We start from the raw sequence: 19797 nt of genomic DNA, 5'->3' as shown, positions 1-19797 counted from the left end.
ACTTACAATAGCCAAGCTCTAGAAACAGCCCAAGTGCTCATCAGTAGATGAGTGGATGAAAAAGCTGTGGCACATTTACACAATGGAATACTATGCAGTGGAAAAAAGAAGGAACTCTTTATTTCTGTGATAGTATGGATGAACCTGGAAATTATTGTGCTAAGCAAAATAAGCCAGTCAGATAAAGACAAGTACCGTATGATCTCACTTACATGCAGAATCTAATGGACACAATAAACTGATGAACCAAATAGAAACAGAGGCATGGATACATGGAACAGACTGACAGCTGTCAGAGGGGAGGTAGGAGGGGACTAAATGAAAGAGGGTGGAGGAATTAGCCAAAGAACATATATGCATAAGCCATAGACACAGACAACTGTGTGGTGATGGCTTGAGGGAAAGGGGAAGCAAGGGCTGGGTGGAGGAGGGCAAAGTGGGAAAAAATGAGGACAACTCTAATAGTGTAAACAATAACAATAAAGTAAAAAAAAAAAAAACCCTACCTTTTTGAAACACCCAGGGTTTCTCTGGCTGGTGTGGTTCTGTGGATTGCACACCAACCTGTGAACTGAAAGGTTTCTGGTTCAATTCCTGGTCGGGACACATGCTTGGGTTGCGGGCATGAGAGAGGCAACCAACTGATGTTTCTCTCTGACATTGATGTCTCTCTCCCTCTCTATCTCCCTCTCCCTCTCTCTTAAAATAAATAAATAAAATCTTTTAAAAAATAAATAAAAGAAATACCCAGGGCCTCCTTGTTTTTAGGATATCATGAAATATTTTACATTCATTAGTCTTATAACATATTCTTATTGGCATGGCTTTTCGCTATTAGGAAGAACCTTTAATCATATGCAATCGTTATCCTAAGTATTAACTAATTATTAATAAGAAAGGAAAGCCAAGAAAAATAGACACTCAGCTTAATAAACTGGGGAACATACACTTGCTTGCTTTACCAGAAAGCTACAGCTTCACACTTCTGGGGATGACAGCATTGCTACACCGAGGGGGTTAACACTCTTCCTTTCCCTGCTTCCAGTACTGGATTGGTAGGAGGCACAGGGGGAGGTGCTTGACCAAAGTGGCCTGTAAGTCTTACCAGGGGGTGTGAACCCATCCAAAGCCCACACAAAGTAGGGAAGTTGATTGATTCTTTTGAAAATGCTCCTGGTCCTTCCCAAACCCAAGCTAATATAATCCCAGGTGAACAAAGAAGCTTGCTCTTCTCTCTCGCTCTCCCCCACACCCCCTGCCTCCCTCCCTCCCTTGTGTTTTGCATATCTTTTTTTAATAACTCCTGTTTCTATCTCAGTACTCTAACCACTGTAACAGATTTTCTTGGATTGCATTCAATCTCCATTTTCAAAAAATTACTTGACATTTTAATGATTTGGAATTGTCAAATTATTTTTATTGAATTTATTGGGGTTACATTGGTTAATAAAATTACATAGGTTCAAGTTGTATAATTCTATAATATATCATCTGCATATCGTATTGTGTGTTCACTACCGCAAGTCATGTCTTTTTGCATCACCATTTACCCCCCTTTACCCTTTTTGTCTTCCCCCCACCCCCATTTCCCTCCCGTTCCCTATACTCAATTCAAATACACTAAGGCAAGCATCCTTAGATTTCTTTTCTGAAGAAGGCCTTTCCATTGGAATCTCTTAGGAAGGAAAGGGGAAGGTCAAAGGCTCTTCTGGAGTCTTGTTTCCCGGTGACCAGCTTAAAATCAATCTCAAAAGGCAGTTTTTGGGGTGGCAAAAGCTTGGTTCCCTTCACCTGTTTTCCCTTTGTCACCAGCTTTTTTAGTCCTTTAAACATGTCTAGAAGTAGACATCCAAAAAGTCTACTAGAAATCATTTTACTTATTTCTTCAATGTAATCCTTTCCTCGGTGTTTAGAAAGTCTAGCCATTATTTGAGCTTCCACTAGCTAAGTATGAAGTAGGACTTCTGATATCTAGTTCACATGGCAAATTATTTTTAAAGCATTATTTTAAAATTTTTTACAAGATTTATTTATTTATTTTTAAAGAAAGGGGAAAGGAGGGAGAAAGAGAGGGAGAGAAACATCAATGTGTGGTTGCCTCTTGTGCACCCCCTACTGGGGACCCAGCTTGCAACCCAGGGACATGCCCTGACTGGGAATCAAACTGGCGACATTTTGGTTTGCCAGCCGGCACTCAGTCCATTGAGCCACACCAGCCAGAGCTCACATAGAAAAATTTATAGTAAATAGATAGAATTTACATTTTTATTTTAAGTGAATTCAGAAGAGAAGAGTGGCAAGTCTGGGATGGATATTTAGCATATCTCTCCTTAACACCCAAGTCTCCATAACAGGATATAATTCATACTTTATTATAATGAGGAATAAAACTTAACCTTATTTGTAATATATGACTTTTCCAGTCAGAGTAACCACTTTGATTTTTACACATAAGTCCTGCCAACTATGCTGTCTTGGAAATTTAAGCAAAGATGAATGCCCATTTCATCCATGATATATAATCAACATTATTCTCCATGAAGTTTCCAGAAGATTAAAAAATGACACATATAATGTGCTATTTATCTTTAGAATTACTATCATGTAAAATATCTTGTCATTATGTGTTTTTGTCTAACCTTAAAGTAACTACATAATCATGCACAGTTGAAAAATTTGGTTAAAAACAACTTACAGTAATGGCCTTTATATAGCCATTATTTGATAATAGAAACTGGACAAGAGAATTTGGAGGTAAAAAAGACATGAGACCTATTAACAGGAGAAAATTTATTATGTATAAACATATGGGAGTTATAGGAACATGAGGCCTGAGGACGCATTGGGCAGTTGAGGGTTATAGGTTCCTCTCTGTCTGCCACACGTCAGTTTTATTATGCTAAGGTGATAGCTACCTTTCTTAAAGCAGATTTTTCTATTTGAATTCTTTTAAGCAGGTAGAGGGAGGGAGGTTCAAAGTATCTTTCTGAGTCTTTCTGTTACAGGAAAAACTCGATTCTTCTTATGCAGTAAAGAATTACAGATCAGCAGTCTACTAGCATGCAAGCAAAGTTTATTAGTGATAAGTTCTCATGGGAGAGAATGAGCCTAGCCAAGACGGCGGTGAAAGGCGTAGGCTTGGGTGGCAAAAAGCATCAGGTCCTGTCTTGAAGACTTACATAGTTTGTGAGGATGGGGGTGAGGGAGTTACATATTGATTGGTGGGTAAAGGTGGTGCCGGCCATGGGGGGCTGGGGTGGGACACATGGCTACCTAAATGTAGGTATTTGTGGAGGGTTTTTAACCCAGATTCTTACCATGCTCCAGACCACCTTTTGTCATCATTCATAAAACAGATAGGTGACTGGAGGCAGTTAATTCAAGTTAGGGCAAGTAACCAAAGTTATTTATGGGTTTTTCATTGAGCACGGTGGACCCTTTTAAAACAGATAGTGACCAGAGGCAGGCAATTAACCAAAGCTGTTTTATGGGCCTTTTCTTTAAGTGCTGTGGACCACCTCCTACCTTCCTCCTGCATTTTCTTAACTTCTATGTAACATTTTGTTTCTTAAAAATAACCAGCATAAAATAATCAAAATCCCATAAGGCATATATTGGGGTGGCAAACTCTGCTTCCCTTCAACTTCATCTAAAATTTACACTTAGAGTAGGTAAAAATGTGGGCAACCAATCAAGGAGGCTTAACTATAGTTACTAAGGGCAGTGGCTTGAGCTTAGTGAAACCCTTCTTTAGCTGATGAAAGTACCAACAGAACAGAGAAGCAAAATTTTCCTTCATTTGATTTAAACCACTGTATCTTTAGAGTCTACATAGAAGTCAGGCTTCTATGGGAGAGGGAACAAAATTGAGAAAACAATTTTGAGACCTCTTTGGGGTTTCCAATTTTTGCAGCATGGCTTTGCGTGGACACTGGTCTTGGTTTAGTCAAGTTCCTTGACCAGCTGTCATCCTTTCAGAACTGTAAAACCGCCCTGTATAGGGGCTCAAGGACATGGGCCAGACTTGTATTATGATATCATAGTAGTGCTAAATATAAAAATCCAGCTAGTTCTTACTTGTTTAAGCCAAAATTTATAGACTTTTGAAAATGATGCAGATGCTTTTATCAGCTTGTAAGAATTTGCAAAGAGTAATCATCAACACCACCACTTGTACTATTTTCAACTTTCGACAACCACAATTCCAAGAAATTTTCAAACTGGTCTTTATATTCAGGGCAATGTTAAATGGAAGTAATAATAACTTAGTTATCATCTTGATACTGTGTGAATCTTTTAAAACAGTTATGGAAAAGGTTTTACAAAGATATTAGGTTTTTGAAGGATGAGTAACCGCTTTGTGGAAATGAAAATACGAGAAAAAAAATATATATAAATTCCATCTAGTTTTTAAAATAAGAAACAAAAATAAAAGCCATTTCTTCAGTGCTTGGCTCCAAATTAATAAAGGTCTGTAGAAGAAGTGTGATACGGTTATGATTAGAGGTAGATTAAAGTAGGGAAATACCACTCACCTAATATGGTTTTTTAAAAAGATCTCTTTCTTTCTTTGTTCTTTAGAGGGGAAGGGAGGGAAAAAGAGAGGGAGAGAAATATCAATGTGTAGTTACCTCTTGAGGGGCCCCTCCTGGGGATTGGGCTCGCAACCTGGGCATGTGCCCTGACTGGGAACTGAACCAGTGATTCTTTGGTTCACAGGCCAGCTGCTTAATCCATTGAGCCACACTAGCCAGGGTTTACCAAGTATATTTTGAAACCTGAAGGCCATTACAGTAGGAGGATGAAGAGAGAGTAGGAACTGGGCACTGTAAATCATGGCCTGTTGGAAAGGTGCTCATCTAGCTATGAAGATGTTTGATGTCAGTCATCTGAGCAGGGCCTTGGTTTCATAAATGAACAAACTAGAGTAGTTAACAAAGTTCAGTGTGTGGTCCCTGGACTACAGCGTTGGAATCACCTGGGACTCTGTTAGTCATTTTCTTAGGCCCTGCCCTAGATCTACTGAAACATAATCTGTATTTTAACAAAAGACACAGAGGATTGCTATTACATTTTTTAGAAGCGCTAGCCTCAAGTCCACTGAGTATGACCCCTAGGGGCCCTCAGCGTGTTCCCATTGAATTCCTCCATTACTGTTGCCTGCTGCTGCTTGAACAGACCCCGCGGGCACACCGCTTCCGCTGCTCTTTAGGCTTAGTCTTGAGAAAAGTCTAGGAAAACGCCCCCGCCAGTGTCTTCTTAAAATTCTGCCAGGTCATGGCAAAGTGAGATGGCTCTGGGATTTGGACTGCTGTGGCATGTTTTCAGGCTATTCTGATGACACCTGTGATCCTGGCGCTCTTTCGCGAGACGCTGGCTTGCTTTCTCAACTCGAATCTCCACCTGGCGCAGCGTGGGCGGCGCCGTGGCGGGCTAGCCTTCTGGAGCGCGCGACGCCCGACGGTTGCCTAGCGACGGCGTAAACGCTAGTCGGGCGTTACCGCTAGTCGGGCGATAACGCTAGTCCTCAGCGGGTTAAGTCCGCTTCAGTTTGCGGGCTACCCAGAGGGCAGAGATGAGTACACGCAGGGCCTCCCTGCTCCCTCGGGATGTGGTGACTCCGAAGGAGTTGCAGCTGCGGATGACTCCTTCGGAGCTGAAGTTTCAGGACACGATGGCGGGGAAGGTGTACCGCCAGTCAATGACTATTCACAATCTTGGCCGCACCAACCAGAAGATCCGGTTTCTCGAGCCGGTCAAGCCACAGGTAACAAACTCGGAAGTGCTCGGAGCAGGACCTCAGGAGGACTGGGGCTCTAACACTGCCTCCCCACTTGGGTGCCCGCATTGTCCTGGGGAGTAGGCACTGGGCTCCTGCGGGGATGGAGGGCTGGACTGGATTTCCTGGGGATCGGTGAGTTAGGTGTCTCTGTGTATACCTGTGCTCGCTTTTTTGTTTTGTTTTGTTTTTTTGTTTATCCTTTTTACTCTGGGTTGGGACACAGGGTGGGGAAATTCGATCTAGAACCTCCCAGTTTCTTTATTCTGCGTATGGAAGGTAGGGAAGGGGGTTCCATGTCTGTCTCTGCTTGGCCCAGAATCTGCGCCTCATGATGCTATAGAGTTAATGACGACAAACCTTTGAGTCATAAAATGCCTGATTACTCCATGTATTATAGGATAGTGGGAAGGTTTATTATTTACATTTTAATAAGTATTTGTTGAGCACCTACTATATAATAGGCAGTAGATGTGAGGAATGCAAGATGGACATAGCCCTTCCCTCTTAGGACTTAGAAACTCAGAGGATGTCAGTAAACAGCTAATCATCAGCAAAATTAATGTTCTGAGAGGCTGTCCCCATCACAAGTTGACACAATTTCATCTTTAGCTTACAGTTAAAGAATGGGTGTGAATGGTTGGTTATTAGTTTACTATGATCACCTGTTATCCGGGAGACTTTTGATACAATAAAGGTAGTAAGAATTTTTGCTATGTAGGTGATGAATAACTGACTTTTTCATGGAATATTCCTAATGATGAGTAATACTGGATTCAGCTGGACTTTTATGTACAGAAATGGAAACGTGTCCATGTTTTTGTGTGTGTTAAACTTACATATATTTGTTTGAATATACATAGAAAAATGGACGGTGGTGATTAGGAGAATGAGGAGAAAAAGGACATTCATGTTCTACCTTTTACACGTTTAAAAAAACTAATGTACTATTTATCTACACTAAAGTGCCCAAATCTTGAAAGTAAAGCTTGAAGAGTTTACACACACACCCACACACCCACACACACACACATACACACCCATCTCATGTAGGCACCACTTGGACCAAATCATAGAATATTTCTACTACTCAAGGAGGTTTTCTACAGTACCTGGACTAATCACCCCTTGGAGATGACCACTGTACTGATTTCTAACACCAAAGATTAGTTTTGCCTGTTCTTGTGTTTCATATAAATGGAAGGAACCACACATTCTTCATTTTTGTATTTCCATGTTTTAACAATAGTAATGTGTGTATTTTGCAACAAGTACATTGCAAGAGACTATTCATTACTCATTACATCAAAAAGTACCTGATTTCTCCAAGTACTATATAATTAGTGGAAAAGTTTATTTCACTACCGTACTACATATTTATTGAACAAGTGAATGTATGTCTGAAAATACTTTCTTTTAAACCTGAAGCTGGCAGTAATCCCAGATGTGGGCAAATGCTATTTAATGGATGTCTCCTGGTTTTTATGCAGACAGAACAATGTTCTAGTTTATTTTACTTTGGTTTGTATTTAGAGTTAAAAAGGAACTGTGTAGACCGCATGTCTTGACTTTGACAAGAGAATGATAGACAGGCTTACTAGTTAAGAGGCCAAAGCCATGAGCCCCTTACGCTGTGAACTTCTCTTTGTTGCAAGACCATGATAGGCACTCTGGATCCTTCATTGGTACAATGGGAAGGAGGGAAGAGATAGATTAGCAGAAAATGCATTACCTGTCTTGGAGGAAAAAGGAAAAACAAGGCGCTATGTAGAGAGCATTGTCATCACCGCTATTATAATTACTTAGAAAATGATTCTATCACATAGTAGTAGTTGTTTTCCACCCTGGCGCAAGATCCTGCATTGTCTATGTAGTGAACACCTACTATGTGTCATATGAAGTGCTATATACCACCTATTGTGGGCTGCTGGTATAGAATAAAGGAGACACTTTTGACAACACAATTCTGACTTGTGTGGCTTCTGGTTTAGTCAGGCCAGTCTTACTCGTAAATAATTGTCCCCTTACTGCCGTGGCTGAGACTTTTTAAAAATTTTTGAACCATGTTTTCATTTCCTCTCCTGCAAGAATCACCCCTTTCCAAATTACACCCATTTTTGAGGGTCATTGTGAGTTGACCGTCTCTTCTAACAAGTCTTCTCTTGTATTATCTTCCAATTATTTCTTCCCTACTGGATACCAATTGCATTTACAGACATTCAGTATAGTTTGGACTTGTGTGCCCATGAATACTGGTAAATCTTAATTTTTATCTTAATGGTCAGTTCAGAAGCTCCTAAAAGCAGGCAGGTGCCTTACACACTTTTGCAGACCACTCAAAGTGCTCAGCAACTTGTAGTTTGACCGTACGCACCTGCTGCCAAAGCCCTGGGTTCCCTTCCTGAAGACAGAGCCTCTTTCAGGGAAGACAGTCAAACCTGATGTGTGGAATGCCAGCATCCAAAGGCCCATCTGAGGAACAGTCTATTGTTTTCTAATTGTTTTGTAATTGCAAGGAGCTTGAGGATTGGAGTGTGATAGTTATGAAGTATCAGAATCATTGTTTGTTGGAGATATAATGCTTTCAGATTGGTGGTTATCAACAAATCACTCCGGTGCTCTATCTCCTTCCTGGCTGTAAAGCACTGCTTAGACTCAGCCTGGCACTGAAATCCCTGAATAATTCATTTTAACATGACTTCCATTGCTGCTGATTGAAGCTCTTTGCTCAGCAGAGGCTAGCTTATTAGCTGCCTGCTGAGAGATTATTTTGCTTATTTTTTTCTCTGTGTCTGAAATACTCCTGCCCCCACAGGGATCACCTTTCATGCTTCTCAACTTTGTAACATCCATCTCTAAGCCTAGGCCAAGTGCACTTCTTTCTTGCCCGCAGTGATCATGTTCTCCCAAGAATTTTCGTGATACTCACGGCTGTGTCACTCATATGACACTTCATTAGTCCCTGACTTACATTATTTAACTCTCAAGGGGCAGATAAGTCTGCTTCCTTAAAGAGATTGTGTATTCACGATAGGAACTCTGTGTAGTTGTGGTGAAAGGACTTAAGTTTTAGAGGCAGGTAGATGTGTGTTTTGAATCCACACTGCCTGAGTGACCTTAGACATCAATTACACTCCACAAGTTCCAGTTTCCTCATCTATGGGCTGAGAGTCATAATATCAGTCTTATGGGACTGTAGAAGCGCATTGAGATGTAGCGTGCTTTACCTATTATAAGTGCTCAACAGATAGCAGTTCTCTTTCCCCCTTAATTTTTTTCCCAGAGTCTAGCAAATATTTGGAAAGAACAGAAGTGTTTTTTTTCCCCTCTTTGGCCTATTTCTTTTTTACATTTCCTGCAAATTATGAAGTAGGAGTTCCCATGCGGAAAGTGCATAAAAAGTTACGTGTGTGTATGTATATATGTATACATTTATGTATATGCATATGCTTGAATGTATTATGCATGTATACATGATTGAGTAACATTTTTATTAGTTTGCTCTTCTTTTTTTCTGTATTTAAGTACCCCACAGCATTTACATATTTCTCAACTGAATGCATTGTCAGTTTCAATTGTCCTACTGTTAAGAGCATATTTGAAGGATCCTAGAACCTGACAGGTGTAAATAGTTATTAAGTCATTGCCTTTAGGGCAGCAATATTGCCTATTTCTTGATATATCTGTTGAAATAATGTACATTCCTAGCTACAGTTGCTCACATGATTTTCTTATTAGGAGTTAAGATGTGTAATTTGATTTTTTTTTCTTCCACTGAAGTTTAAAGTGATTTTGCCCAGTATGGATAAAGAACTTGCTTCAGGACTTCAGATGACAGCTATGGTGGAATATCATCCTAATAAAGATGAAAACACTTTTGACCAACTATGTATTGTAGTAGGAAACAAAGCAGTAGAGATCCCTCTTATTGGGTATGTATTCTTCATATTTCATGCTGACATTTTGAGCACTCTTCAAATAAAAATTAGGGTCAAAGTAATATTCTTTATATTGCCTGACAAACATGGCTTGTTTTATCTATAGTTTCCTTACAACTGAACTTAAAGGGCAAATTTTTAGCAAATTTTGGTTTAAAAGAAATGAAGACTAATTTACTGGTATTTTTTTTATTGAGATAACTTAAAAACATTGAACAATTGCATGTATTCTTTTTTTTCTTGATCTCACATCCTGTTTTATTTCCCCTATATTTTGGTACATTTAGAGAGAAAGACTTAGTAAAGAAAGCTCTATTTGTCTACCAGCAGCAGAATTAATATTGAAATATTAATATGATTTTGGTATTAGACATGTACCTTTTTATTTTTTCCCTTGTGTTTTTTCATTTTTATAAACCACATTTAGATTATTTTGTTTCTCTGTGTTGTTGAGAAGTTCTGATTTTGCACACTGTTCTATTCTGCATAGGAATCAAAACAGTTGATACATGTTAGGAAAGAGACAAGCTATTAAGCTATTACAAATATTTAATTTACATTTTACATTTTATTTTAAGTAAAACCAGTTTGGGCCTATTTTGCACATTGACATACCTATGACCAGCATTCAGATTTGCTTGATTGTGCTGTATATGGAGAGAAGTATTGAAGATGCTTCTGCCTTTGAGAACGGATATTGTCTTAGTCCCATAACATACCCTCTCTCATTGGAGGCCAGCTGCTCGCCAGAGTTGCAACATAAAGACTACACTGCCTCCTTAAAGTGGATGGGCAGGGATGAAGGGAGATGTCCTGACTAAGCTTGCTGCTATGTTTCTATTTTTTAAAAAATTCAGATGATTGCAGGTTCACATGCAATTATAAGAAATAACTCCTAGTATGTTTTCCCCAGTTTCCCCCAATGGCAACATTTTGCAAAACAATAGGATAATACTGAACTAGAAAATTTACATTAAACAATCTACCTATTGAATTCAGATTGCCACAGCTTTACTTAAAATTGTGTGTGTATAGGCTTTTGAGTTCTATCCAATTTTATTACCTGTGTAGGATTTTGTATTCACCACTACAATCAAGATACTGAGCTCAAGGATCCCTCTTGTTACTTTTTTATAACCACCCCCACCTCCCTTCTGCCTCACAAGCACCATCACTAAACTGAAAGCCACTAATCTGTCTTCCATTTGTAAAAATTTTTTCATCTCAAATATGTTGTATAACCTTTGGGGATTGACCTTTTTTTCACAGCAAAACTCTCTGGAGATACAACCAAGTTGTTGAATATATCAATAGTTTGCTTATTTCTTGAGAACTAGACCATGGTATACATATACCACAGTTTGTTTAATCGTTGACCTGTTGAAAGGTTTCAGGGCCGATCCAAATTTTTGGCCATTACAAACAGAGCTGCTCTGAACATTCATGTACAAGTTTTGTGTGAAAATAAATTTTCATTTTCATATGCTGGGTCATATGGTAGTTGCATGTTAAGAAAATTCCAACTTGCTATTCAGAGTGGCTGTACCATTTACATTCCAGTGAGCAGTGTATGAGCAATCTGTTTTCTGCATCTGCACTGGCATTCGTTGCTGTCACTATTTTTAATTTTGACCACTTCAGTACTGGAGTTTCATTTTAGCTTTAATTTGCATTGCCATGTTGCCATGTTACTCCTCCAGTCCTCGGATCCCAAACCAGCCAGCTCTACCTTCTCACCAAGTTTCATCATTCTCCTTCGATTGCCTCGTGTGCCATTTCTAGGGTTAATAGTTGAGTTTAGTGGGAAGGAACACATAAAAATGGATTTATGCAATCTTGTCGGGGAACCAGAAGTTTGTATCATCTGATCTTCCTGAAGTGCTTTACTAGAGAAATATAAAATCAGTAGAGTTTTGAACACTTTCTTTTTCATGTATTCCCAAAAACTATGTCCCTCTTTCATATTTAAAAATTTCAAAGATTGCAAAGATGCAAGTGCTTATGTATATTAAATGTCACTATAAGATAGTTACATGCCTCTTTCAGAGGTGTCCAGTAAAATGGAATAATACAGTGACTTGTTAATTGTTGAAAATTTTACCTCATGTTCTTTCCCTCAAATTTGTATTTGCATTCCATTTCCCACCATAGCATCACACCTTCTTTTATTTAATCAGATGTGGCATCATCCAAACTACTTTACTTCGTTAAGGTCAATTCTACCTTTTTTGAGGAGGGTCAAAAGAATGCGTTTTTTAGGCTTAGGTGGAGATTCCAAAACAGAACTCCAAATGTGTTTTAAGCAGCAAAAATATTGAAACATGTGGGTAGCCTCTCAAGGTGAGTACTTGGGAGGATATACTATGATGCATAAATTCTGTTTTCTTTGTTTAAAATGTATCTTCTTATCTTGTTTTCATGTCTTCATTGCACAGTTCCTTTTACTGACAAATGTGCCACCAGTAAGTAGACCTGTAGATTTAACCACAAGGTTATAATTGTCAAAATTCATTATGTGGTCCTCTTTTCTCCTCTCCTAGGTTGATTCCAACCTGTCAATTGGAAATTGAGCCAGAGGTTGATTTTGGCACTGTGGTTGCCAATAGCAAAGTATATTGTAAAGAGATTAAAATCACTAATCATGGCAAGGTTAAAGGTAAATGCTCATGTCATAAAAATTAACTTATACACCTTTGGAAGAAAGTTGATACAGTTTGAAAAATATGCCTCGTATAATTAGCGTGTTCTCTGATTCACACCTACCCCTGCAGATGTCTATCAGGCCCTTAAGTAGGATGACTGTAAAAGACTGATAGGCAATTATTCAGGAAAGATGACTCCGTCAGCTTATGATTCTGATTAACACACGCTCACTCTCAGATGACTGGTGATGAACTCGGCGATAGAAGGCGGGACGGTGTCATGGAACTGACCCAGTCCTTAGGGTCATCCTGACATGGAAACAGAGCATAGTGACTTACAAGCTGTGTGATCTGGTACAAGCATCTTTTAGGACATTGACCTTGAGACTCCCCATTTATAAATTGGGTGACAAAATACACTGTGCTTAATTATGTACATATGTAAGGTTGTAATATGGTACTTATCATAGATACTCAGTTAAAATTTTTTTCTCTATTGTATTCGACTTTGAATTCACATGATGGTCCCTAGAAAGCTCTTACTAACTCTGTGTTGAAAGAGTAAATGCTTCTCTCTTCTCCAGACTAGATTATTTCCGGACACTTTTGCTGTGACCTAAGGGTTTACATAAAGGCATGTGTGTCTCTGCTTATGCGCACTCTTCATTGCTGGATGCATCAGGCATAAAAAGCACTTGTCCCTTCATTCTCAGTGGATGGTCAGGACCTGGGGTGTCAAGGCTGTCATTTCTGCCAAGCCAGAATGAGGACCAGCTCCACACAGGGCAGACATTTCTCTCTGAGACTGCTTGTTGGATACATAAACTGTCTGACACTAAGTGAGGATGTTCTCTGGGCTGTTTGATTGAGGAGCGGGAATTATTAGGACAAAGGCAGTCTGTCACTTTACTGATTTTTTTTTTTTTTCGGCTGGGATAGAAACAAATAAAACTGATCATTGTTCCTCATGGAATGATGCTCATTTTGCTTTTAACACTTTGGTTTTTAAGTGATTGCATTCCTGGTGCCTGTGGGATTGTAGAATATTAGGCTTATTTGTGGTCTGACCCCAATATTAAAGATAGAGTCTCTCATGGCAAGTGATCGTGGGCTCTATGGTCCTTTAGGCTCTCTGGTTATATTTTACAGCAATGATATGTGATTGGGAGAATATTATTTTTATTATTTTACTTTCCAAAAACCTCTCTTAACAGTTGTCCATAACAAATCCTTCAAAGTTTTGTTCATTTCCTCTCTTTTTCTAAAATCTCACCAAATTGTACAATTTTATTACATATAAAAGCTCTCTGTAAGTAAAGAAATGGTTTTATTTTAATTGAATATTTAATATTATTTTACTTAATAAAATAAATAAAATTAAGCTTCAGATCTGGGACCATATATTTTAGGAAGAGTAATTTACATTGGCTTTTAATATTGTATTAATGTTTTATGTGTGCATAGTATTTGTAGTGAATACTACGTTTGGTAAATTATAATTGAGAACTGTGAAATGCTAATTGCTTTACAAACAAACAAAATATTACCAATGAAACACATTTTCTTAATGTTGACTTTGTCCCTCGTTCTTGGAGTTGAATAATGTTATTTTTCTACCATTACCAAAATTGTTAGTATGTTTTATATTTACAGCAAGTGCCTGCAAAGTGTCATAAAGTCCTTATTACCTACAAGCACAATATATAAATATTCATGAGAATAGCAGTGTATTTTCATGAAGAAAAACACTTATGCAGAAAATAGATTCAGCAACCAAAGATGATTTTAATACATTTTTAAAAAAGAATTTTATGTGCCAAATATTTTATAGTTTTAGAGTCAAAGATCAAATGTTTACAAGTTTATATGTATGCTTAAGGGGACGTAAAAAGCTACACTCAGCAGATTCAAGGTTTGTATGGCTTTGTTTACTCTCTTTGGTAGTGTCACTTTGGTTATTATCTTTGATTTTGTAGACCCCCAAGTTTCTCTCTGTTAACAACTTCATGATGTTTCATTTTTATAGCTCTTTATGAAGTATCCCTCCATGGATTTAGCCAAATGTTGTCGGAACATTTTGTTTTCTGACCCTTTAAAAGAATGTCTCCGAAGTTCACTCCTGACTGTGCAAAGAAGCACTTATCTTTTCATTTTGAAAAGGCACGGTTCAATCTGTAAGATGTCTCTGCTATTAGTACTTTATGAGCTGGTGAACTCCATGTTCTCTCTTATGATTTTATTGTTTCTCAGTTATCTTCAAAGATTGAAAAGAACATTGTTATTTTAGCTTGCCTTGAATTGCAATCATTTACCTCTTACCCTCAGTATTCTTCAATATTTGAGTAGACATTTTCCTACTACAGTGTTATGATGTAGAACAGTCTTTAAAGTCCCTAGTGTGATCTTTGTACACCACTTCTGGGTTTGAATAGCTACCCTAGAACTCATCACCCTTTAGGTTTATTCGGGTCATTTGGCACAAAATATATGACCTTTCTCTTACTCTTAATGCCCACTCTCCCCCTTTTCCTGATTGTCAGTGTCACCTCTCCACTTCACTGTCTAGAAAAGTCTGGCGTCATCTGTCAACCAGAAGATTTATTCAATTGAATCTGACCCACGTGTGGTCCTTGGGATCCTCCCAAACTACCCAGAAGCACCCATTATTTATTTGCAATGCATATTTTCTTGGAAACTGATGCCATGGAATCTCAATATACTTTTCATGCATAATACCATGCTGGACATATAGTAGACATTCAGTAAACCTTTGTTTAATTGATTTGGTTCACTGATCTCAGAGGTTTAGTAAAGAACCATTAAGTTTTCAATGAATGGTGATTTCGGAAGTGACCCATTTAATCACATATGAGCATTCTGAAAGGCTCCAGAACTTAGTCATTTGGAGACAGGTAGAGACTGGTACATCTTTGGTATGCTTAGACCCAAGGAAACTAAAGGGAGAGAAAAGCATACATAGCCAATAAAAATGGCCTCAGGTATGTAACTCTTGGTTTTCAGTAGCATTCGGTAAAACTACAGACAGTTTACTTGTATTTTGGAGGAGTAAAGCCGAGATAACAACGTGTATTTTGCCACCCCATGCCTAAGTTGCTTTTCTGGAAAAGGGAGAGCAACTCTGATTCAAAACACATACATGTTTGTACAAAAGCCCCTTTATCTCAGGGACCACAGCTGTATGTGCTCTCCTAAGTCTCATCAGTGGACAAGTCCATGTGTTTATTTTACATGGCTTATTAACAACATTTGACACAGTTGGCCACTTTGGCTTCTGTGACCCCTGACCCTCCTATATAAAATCATGGTTAATAATAGCTCACGTCCTGCCTTGAGGTCTGAGGTCTTCCAGGTCCCAAATCTTGGTTACAACATTTTCTGGCTGGGAGGCCCTAGGCAAGGAATATATACTTCCTGAACACCTACTGCCTCACTTGTAGAGAAACACCTAGTTCCTGTCCTCTGCAGTTGCGGTGATGATTAATAAAATGCTTAGCACACTGTCTGACATGCATTAAGTCTTCAATAAATACTCACTCTTGATGTTAGAATTATTCCTTTTCTACTGCCTCCCTCTTCAGTTCTCTTTTCGGGACTGCTGTCCATTTTTTGGTACATTAAATGTGTGTGTTGCTTAGGATTTGCCACGGACCCTCATGTTTCCTTAGGCAACATGCTTTTTCTAGGCGATCACTTCCATTCCTGTTGCTTCACTGAAGTATACGCAATACTTTGTATTTCCTTCAGGTTTCTCAAACTTAACATGTCTAAAATCAAACTCCTCGGCTCCTCCCCAAAACTTGTCCTCTTCTCTTTTTCATTAGATGTCACCACCATGTATTTGCGAAAGTCAGAAACTTGGCAAAATCCTTGAGGCTTCCCTTTTTGTCACTTCCTACCCCCTTAGTCAATTATTAAATCCTGCCTATTCACTTCCTGATCATGTCAATAATTCTACTTCTCTCTGTCCCATTGCCACTTCTCCACAAGAGGCCATTGTCATCTCTTGCCTAGTCATTACACCAACCTAAATTATTTCTCTGAAGTCTCTTCTCTCCTTGTAGTTTACTCTGCACATGTTAGTCAGTGTTATATCTAAAAAGAAATGAAAATCAGTGGCAGAATTTCATCTGTAGCATCCTTCCTTCAATGACACTCTTCTCTTAGGGCAATCTCCTTGCTCCTATTGTTAGCAATTAGAAAATACAACAGTCATTCACCAACTGGCTTATTTCACTTAGCATAATATTCTCCTGTTCTATCCATGTTGTCACAAGCCAGTCGGTGAAAGACAAATACCATATGATCTCACCTATAAGTGGGATCTATTCAACAAAATAAACTAACGAACAAAATAAACCACAGGCATGGAAACATGGAGCTGACTGAAAGTGACCAGTGGGGATGGGGTGTCGTGACCCACATGGATTGGTGGTCCCTGGGTGAGAGTGACGGGAGATTAAGAAAGGACAGCACAACACAAAGACACAACACAAGACAGTTTAGAGAAAAGCAGGGGCCGGGTGGGACTTTGTCCTCTGATGGAGAGACAATGACAAGGACCACGGTCTCCGTGTTTATTTTATAGGGGTGGGTTACCTAAAGCTCAAGGGAGTTTTACAGTCTTAAGGGAACCCTGTGGGCATGGATTGTTCCGTCCCCAGGTTATCTACATGATAAAGCTTTCTTCTGCAAAGGCTGCGGTTGTCTTCAGTGCAAGCTTGCGGGTATCTACTCCTTTCTCAACGCCCCCGTCCCCAGGCTGTCGCCAGTTGCTAGCTTGCTCCACCTTGCAGATAACAGGTGGTTGAGTGTGGCCTTGCCAAGCACTTAACCTGGCTTTTGACGTCAGCCTTCACTGTCCCCCACAATGGGGAAAGAGGACAATGGTGGAAAGAAGGGGAAGGCACTAGACAAAGAACATGTATGAATGACCCATGGACATGGACAACAGAGTGGGAATGGACTGTGGGAGCAGGGGGGTAGGGGTGGGATGGGTGGAGGGAGGCAAAGGGGCGAAAATTGAGACAACTGTAATCGAATAAACATGATTTAAAAATTAAAAAAAAAATTGCCATTTGCTACAACAAAAATACAGCAGTCAAATATATCACGATTACTAATGGTATTAAAGTTATATATGACACAATAATGTTTGTGTACTCACAGTTTTCATATATTTAGAAGGCTGAACAATGTTCTTTTGGTTTTAGTATTGTTGCTGAATAAGCTTTTGAAACATTACTCAAACTCCTGACAAATTACTTCAAAGTGGTTACAATATAGGAATGATTATACTCACTCAGCCTTAACTGAACTCATGCAGTTCTCTTTTTTCTGGGGAACTGAGTCAATAATATTTATTTATTTGAAATGGATAGAATTTTATAAATATTTGTTTTACTTTTTGACAGAAAATAAACCTTAAATATTACGCTGTTAGCACTTTCCTAAAAATGATTGGATTAGCAAATGTTGTTAGTGTGAATTTGCCTTTTTCATCAAGTCATTTCTGTACTTAAGTTTTATTGTCCTTTTATATTTTCAGTACTTTTATTATGCTAATATTTTATTCACCTAAGTTAAGCGAGTAATTTTGGAAAATGTCATAAAATGTGATTTAAAATGGTCGAGTTGGGAATTTGCAAAGTTGTTTATGTTGGCAGTATGCTCATTTGTGTTAATATTGTATAATGATATTTCAGAGACGTGTATCTGGCTGCTTCCATTTGTTGTCATATTTTGAGCACAGCTTTGTGCCACGCACTGGATGGGGTGCCAGGACTACAGAGATGGAAAAGATAGTGTCTGATCTCAAGGACTATGTGCTCTAATACAGGCACCAACCAACCATAAATATGAACCATTTCTGCTTTCAGAAGAAACAATTTTATAGCCTCCCTCTCATATGCATTTTGAATTCTAGAAACCCATTCCTTTTGCCCTTTCCCTGTGTGAACTGTATTAATTCATTTATGGAGAAGTGGCAGTGGCTATGAGTCCTATGGTTAGAATCAGCCAGGTGAAAATCCCAGCTCAATTTAGTTACCAGCATTTGTAGTCCACTATTGCTATGTAACAAACCACCGCACAACTCTGTATCTTAAAAGGGCAATGATTTTTAAACTTCTCATCTGTATGCAGGTTGGCTGGAACTTTACTGATCTAAGCTAGAGTCCAGGTGGGTGGCTCTGCTTCAAGCTGAAGCAGCTGGGGCCGTTCTGTTACTCAGCGCAGGTCTGTGACTCAGCTGGGTGGCCATGCTCCATATTTGCTCATCCTGGGGCGCAGGCCAAAGGGCCAGCAGCTCTTCGAGAGATGCATTTTTTTATGGTAGAAGTGCAAGAGAACATCTGGGGTTAGAGCTGGCATGTTGTCACTGCTAGCCTCATGCTATTCGCCAAAGTGAATCACATGATCAAGTTCAAAGTCAAGGAGTAGGAGAACATACTTTGTCCGTGGTAGGGAAATGGTAAAAATGCAGAGAAGGGCGAAGAATTGGGGTCTACCACAACAGTTGTGTGTCTTTGGACAAGTCACTCAATCTTTCTAATCTCCTATTTCCTTATTTATAAATAGAGGTAATGATTGAACCTATGTCATAGAATCATTATGAGGTTTACAAAGAATACCATATGGAAAGCCTTTAGCAAAAGTATCTGAACACCGTAAGCGGACAATCTATTTTAGCTATGGATGAGGGTTGAGTCCTAACACTGGGCTCACATATTTTTGGTGACCCTGGAACCCAGATTTATGATCAAAGCTGTAACTCTCAGTCCTCAATAGACCATATACTCTGTAATATTTGTCTGTCCCCTACTAAGAGTATGAACGTAATATTTTAAGGCTCCAGATAAAAACCATCTGCTTTTGTTCTCCTTAGGTATATTTACCATAGAATACCAGGGCCAATTACCAATTGCCATTTTTCCAACTGATGGTATTGTGGAGCCCATGTCCTCAACGACTGTTAAAGTGGATTTCTGTGCAGACCAGCTCAGAGTTGTAAATGAAGTGGCAAAGTGAGTGTGTACTACGGTTCTTAATTCTAATATAGTACTTAACACTTACCTGTTTTCCTGTTTCACTCTTCAGATATACCTATTGTCTTTGAATGTGGGTTAGCTACTTTTTTTTCCCAGTCAGTATTAATTCATTGAGTCTCTAATATTTGCTAAGCACAAGGGATTAAAAAATGGGAAGAGCCAGAGGATGGCCTATGTGTATACACAATAGTAGCTCCTAATCTGGATTTTGTGGGTGGAGAGAGTGGATCAAATAAAGGCTCCACTAAGGAGGTGATAGTTGAACCAAACACTTATCAGTGAGTGGGAATTAGCCAGACACAGGCAGTGATGTGGTTGGGGCTGAGTGTGTGTGTGTGTGTGTGTGTGTGTGTGTGTGTGTGTGTGTGTGG

The 19797-nt window shown here is 39.0% G+C and overlaps 1 protein-coding gene across 1 annotated transcript in view; it reads left to right on the top strand.

Moving 5' to 3' along the window:
- Positions 1–5575: 5575 nt before the first annotated feature.
- The window catches only part of CFAP47 (cilia and flagella associated protein 47), a 332513-nt gene continuing 318291 nt past the window's right edge, over positions 5576–19797 (top strand). The window contains exons 1-4 of the mRNA XM_054566336.1: positions 5576–5767; positions 9560–9711; positions 12258–12373; positions 19264–19402. Of these exons, the coding sequence (XP_054422311.1) occupies positions 5576–5767; positions 9560–9711; positions 12258–12373; positions 19264–19402 (599 nt within the window). The remainder of the gene's footprint in view (positions 5768–9559; positions 9712–12257; positions 12374–19263; positions 19403–19797) is intronic.

The sequence above is a fragment of the Pteronotus mesoamericanus genome, unplaced genomic scaffold (genome assembly GCF_021234165.1).
Source record: "Pteronotus mesoamericanus isolate MK-2021 breed Mesoamerican mustached bat unplaced genomic scaffold, CSHL_Meso_final contig_173, whole genome shotgun sequence".
Lineage (NCBI taxonomy): Eukaryota > Metazoa > Chordata > Mammalia > Chiroptera > Mormoopidae > Pteronotus > Pteronotus mesoamericanus.
The sequence above is the reverse complement of the archived record's forward strand: the minus strand, read 5'-3'. Positions and strand labels throughout refer to the sequence as shown.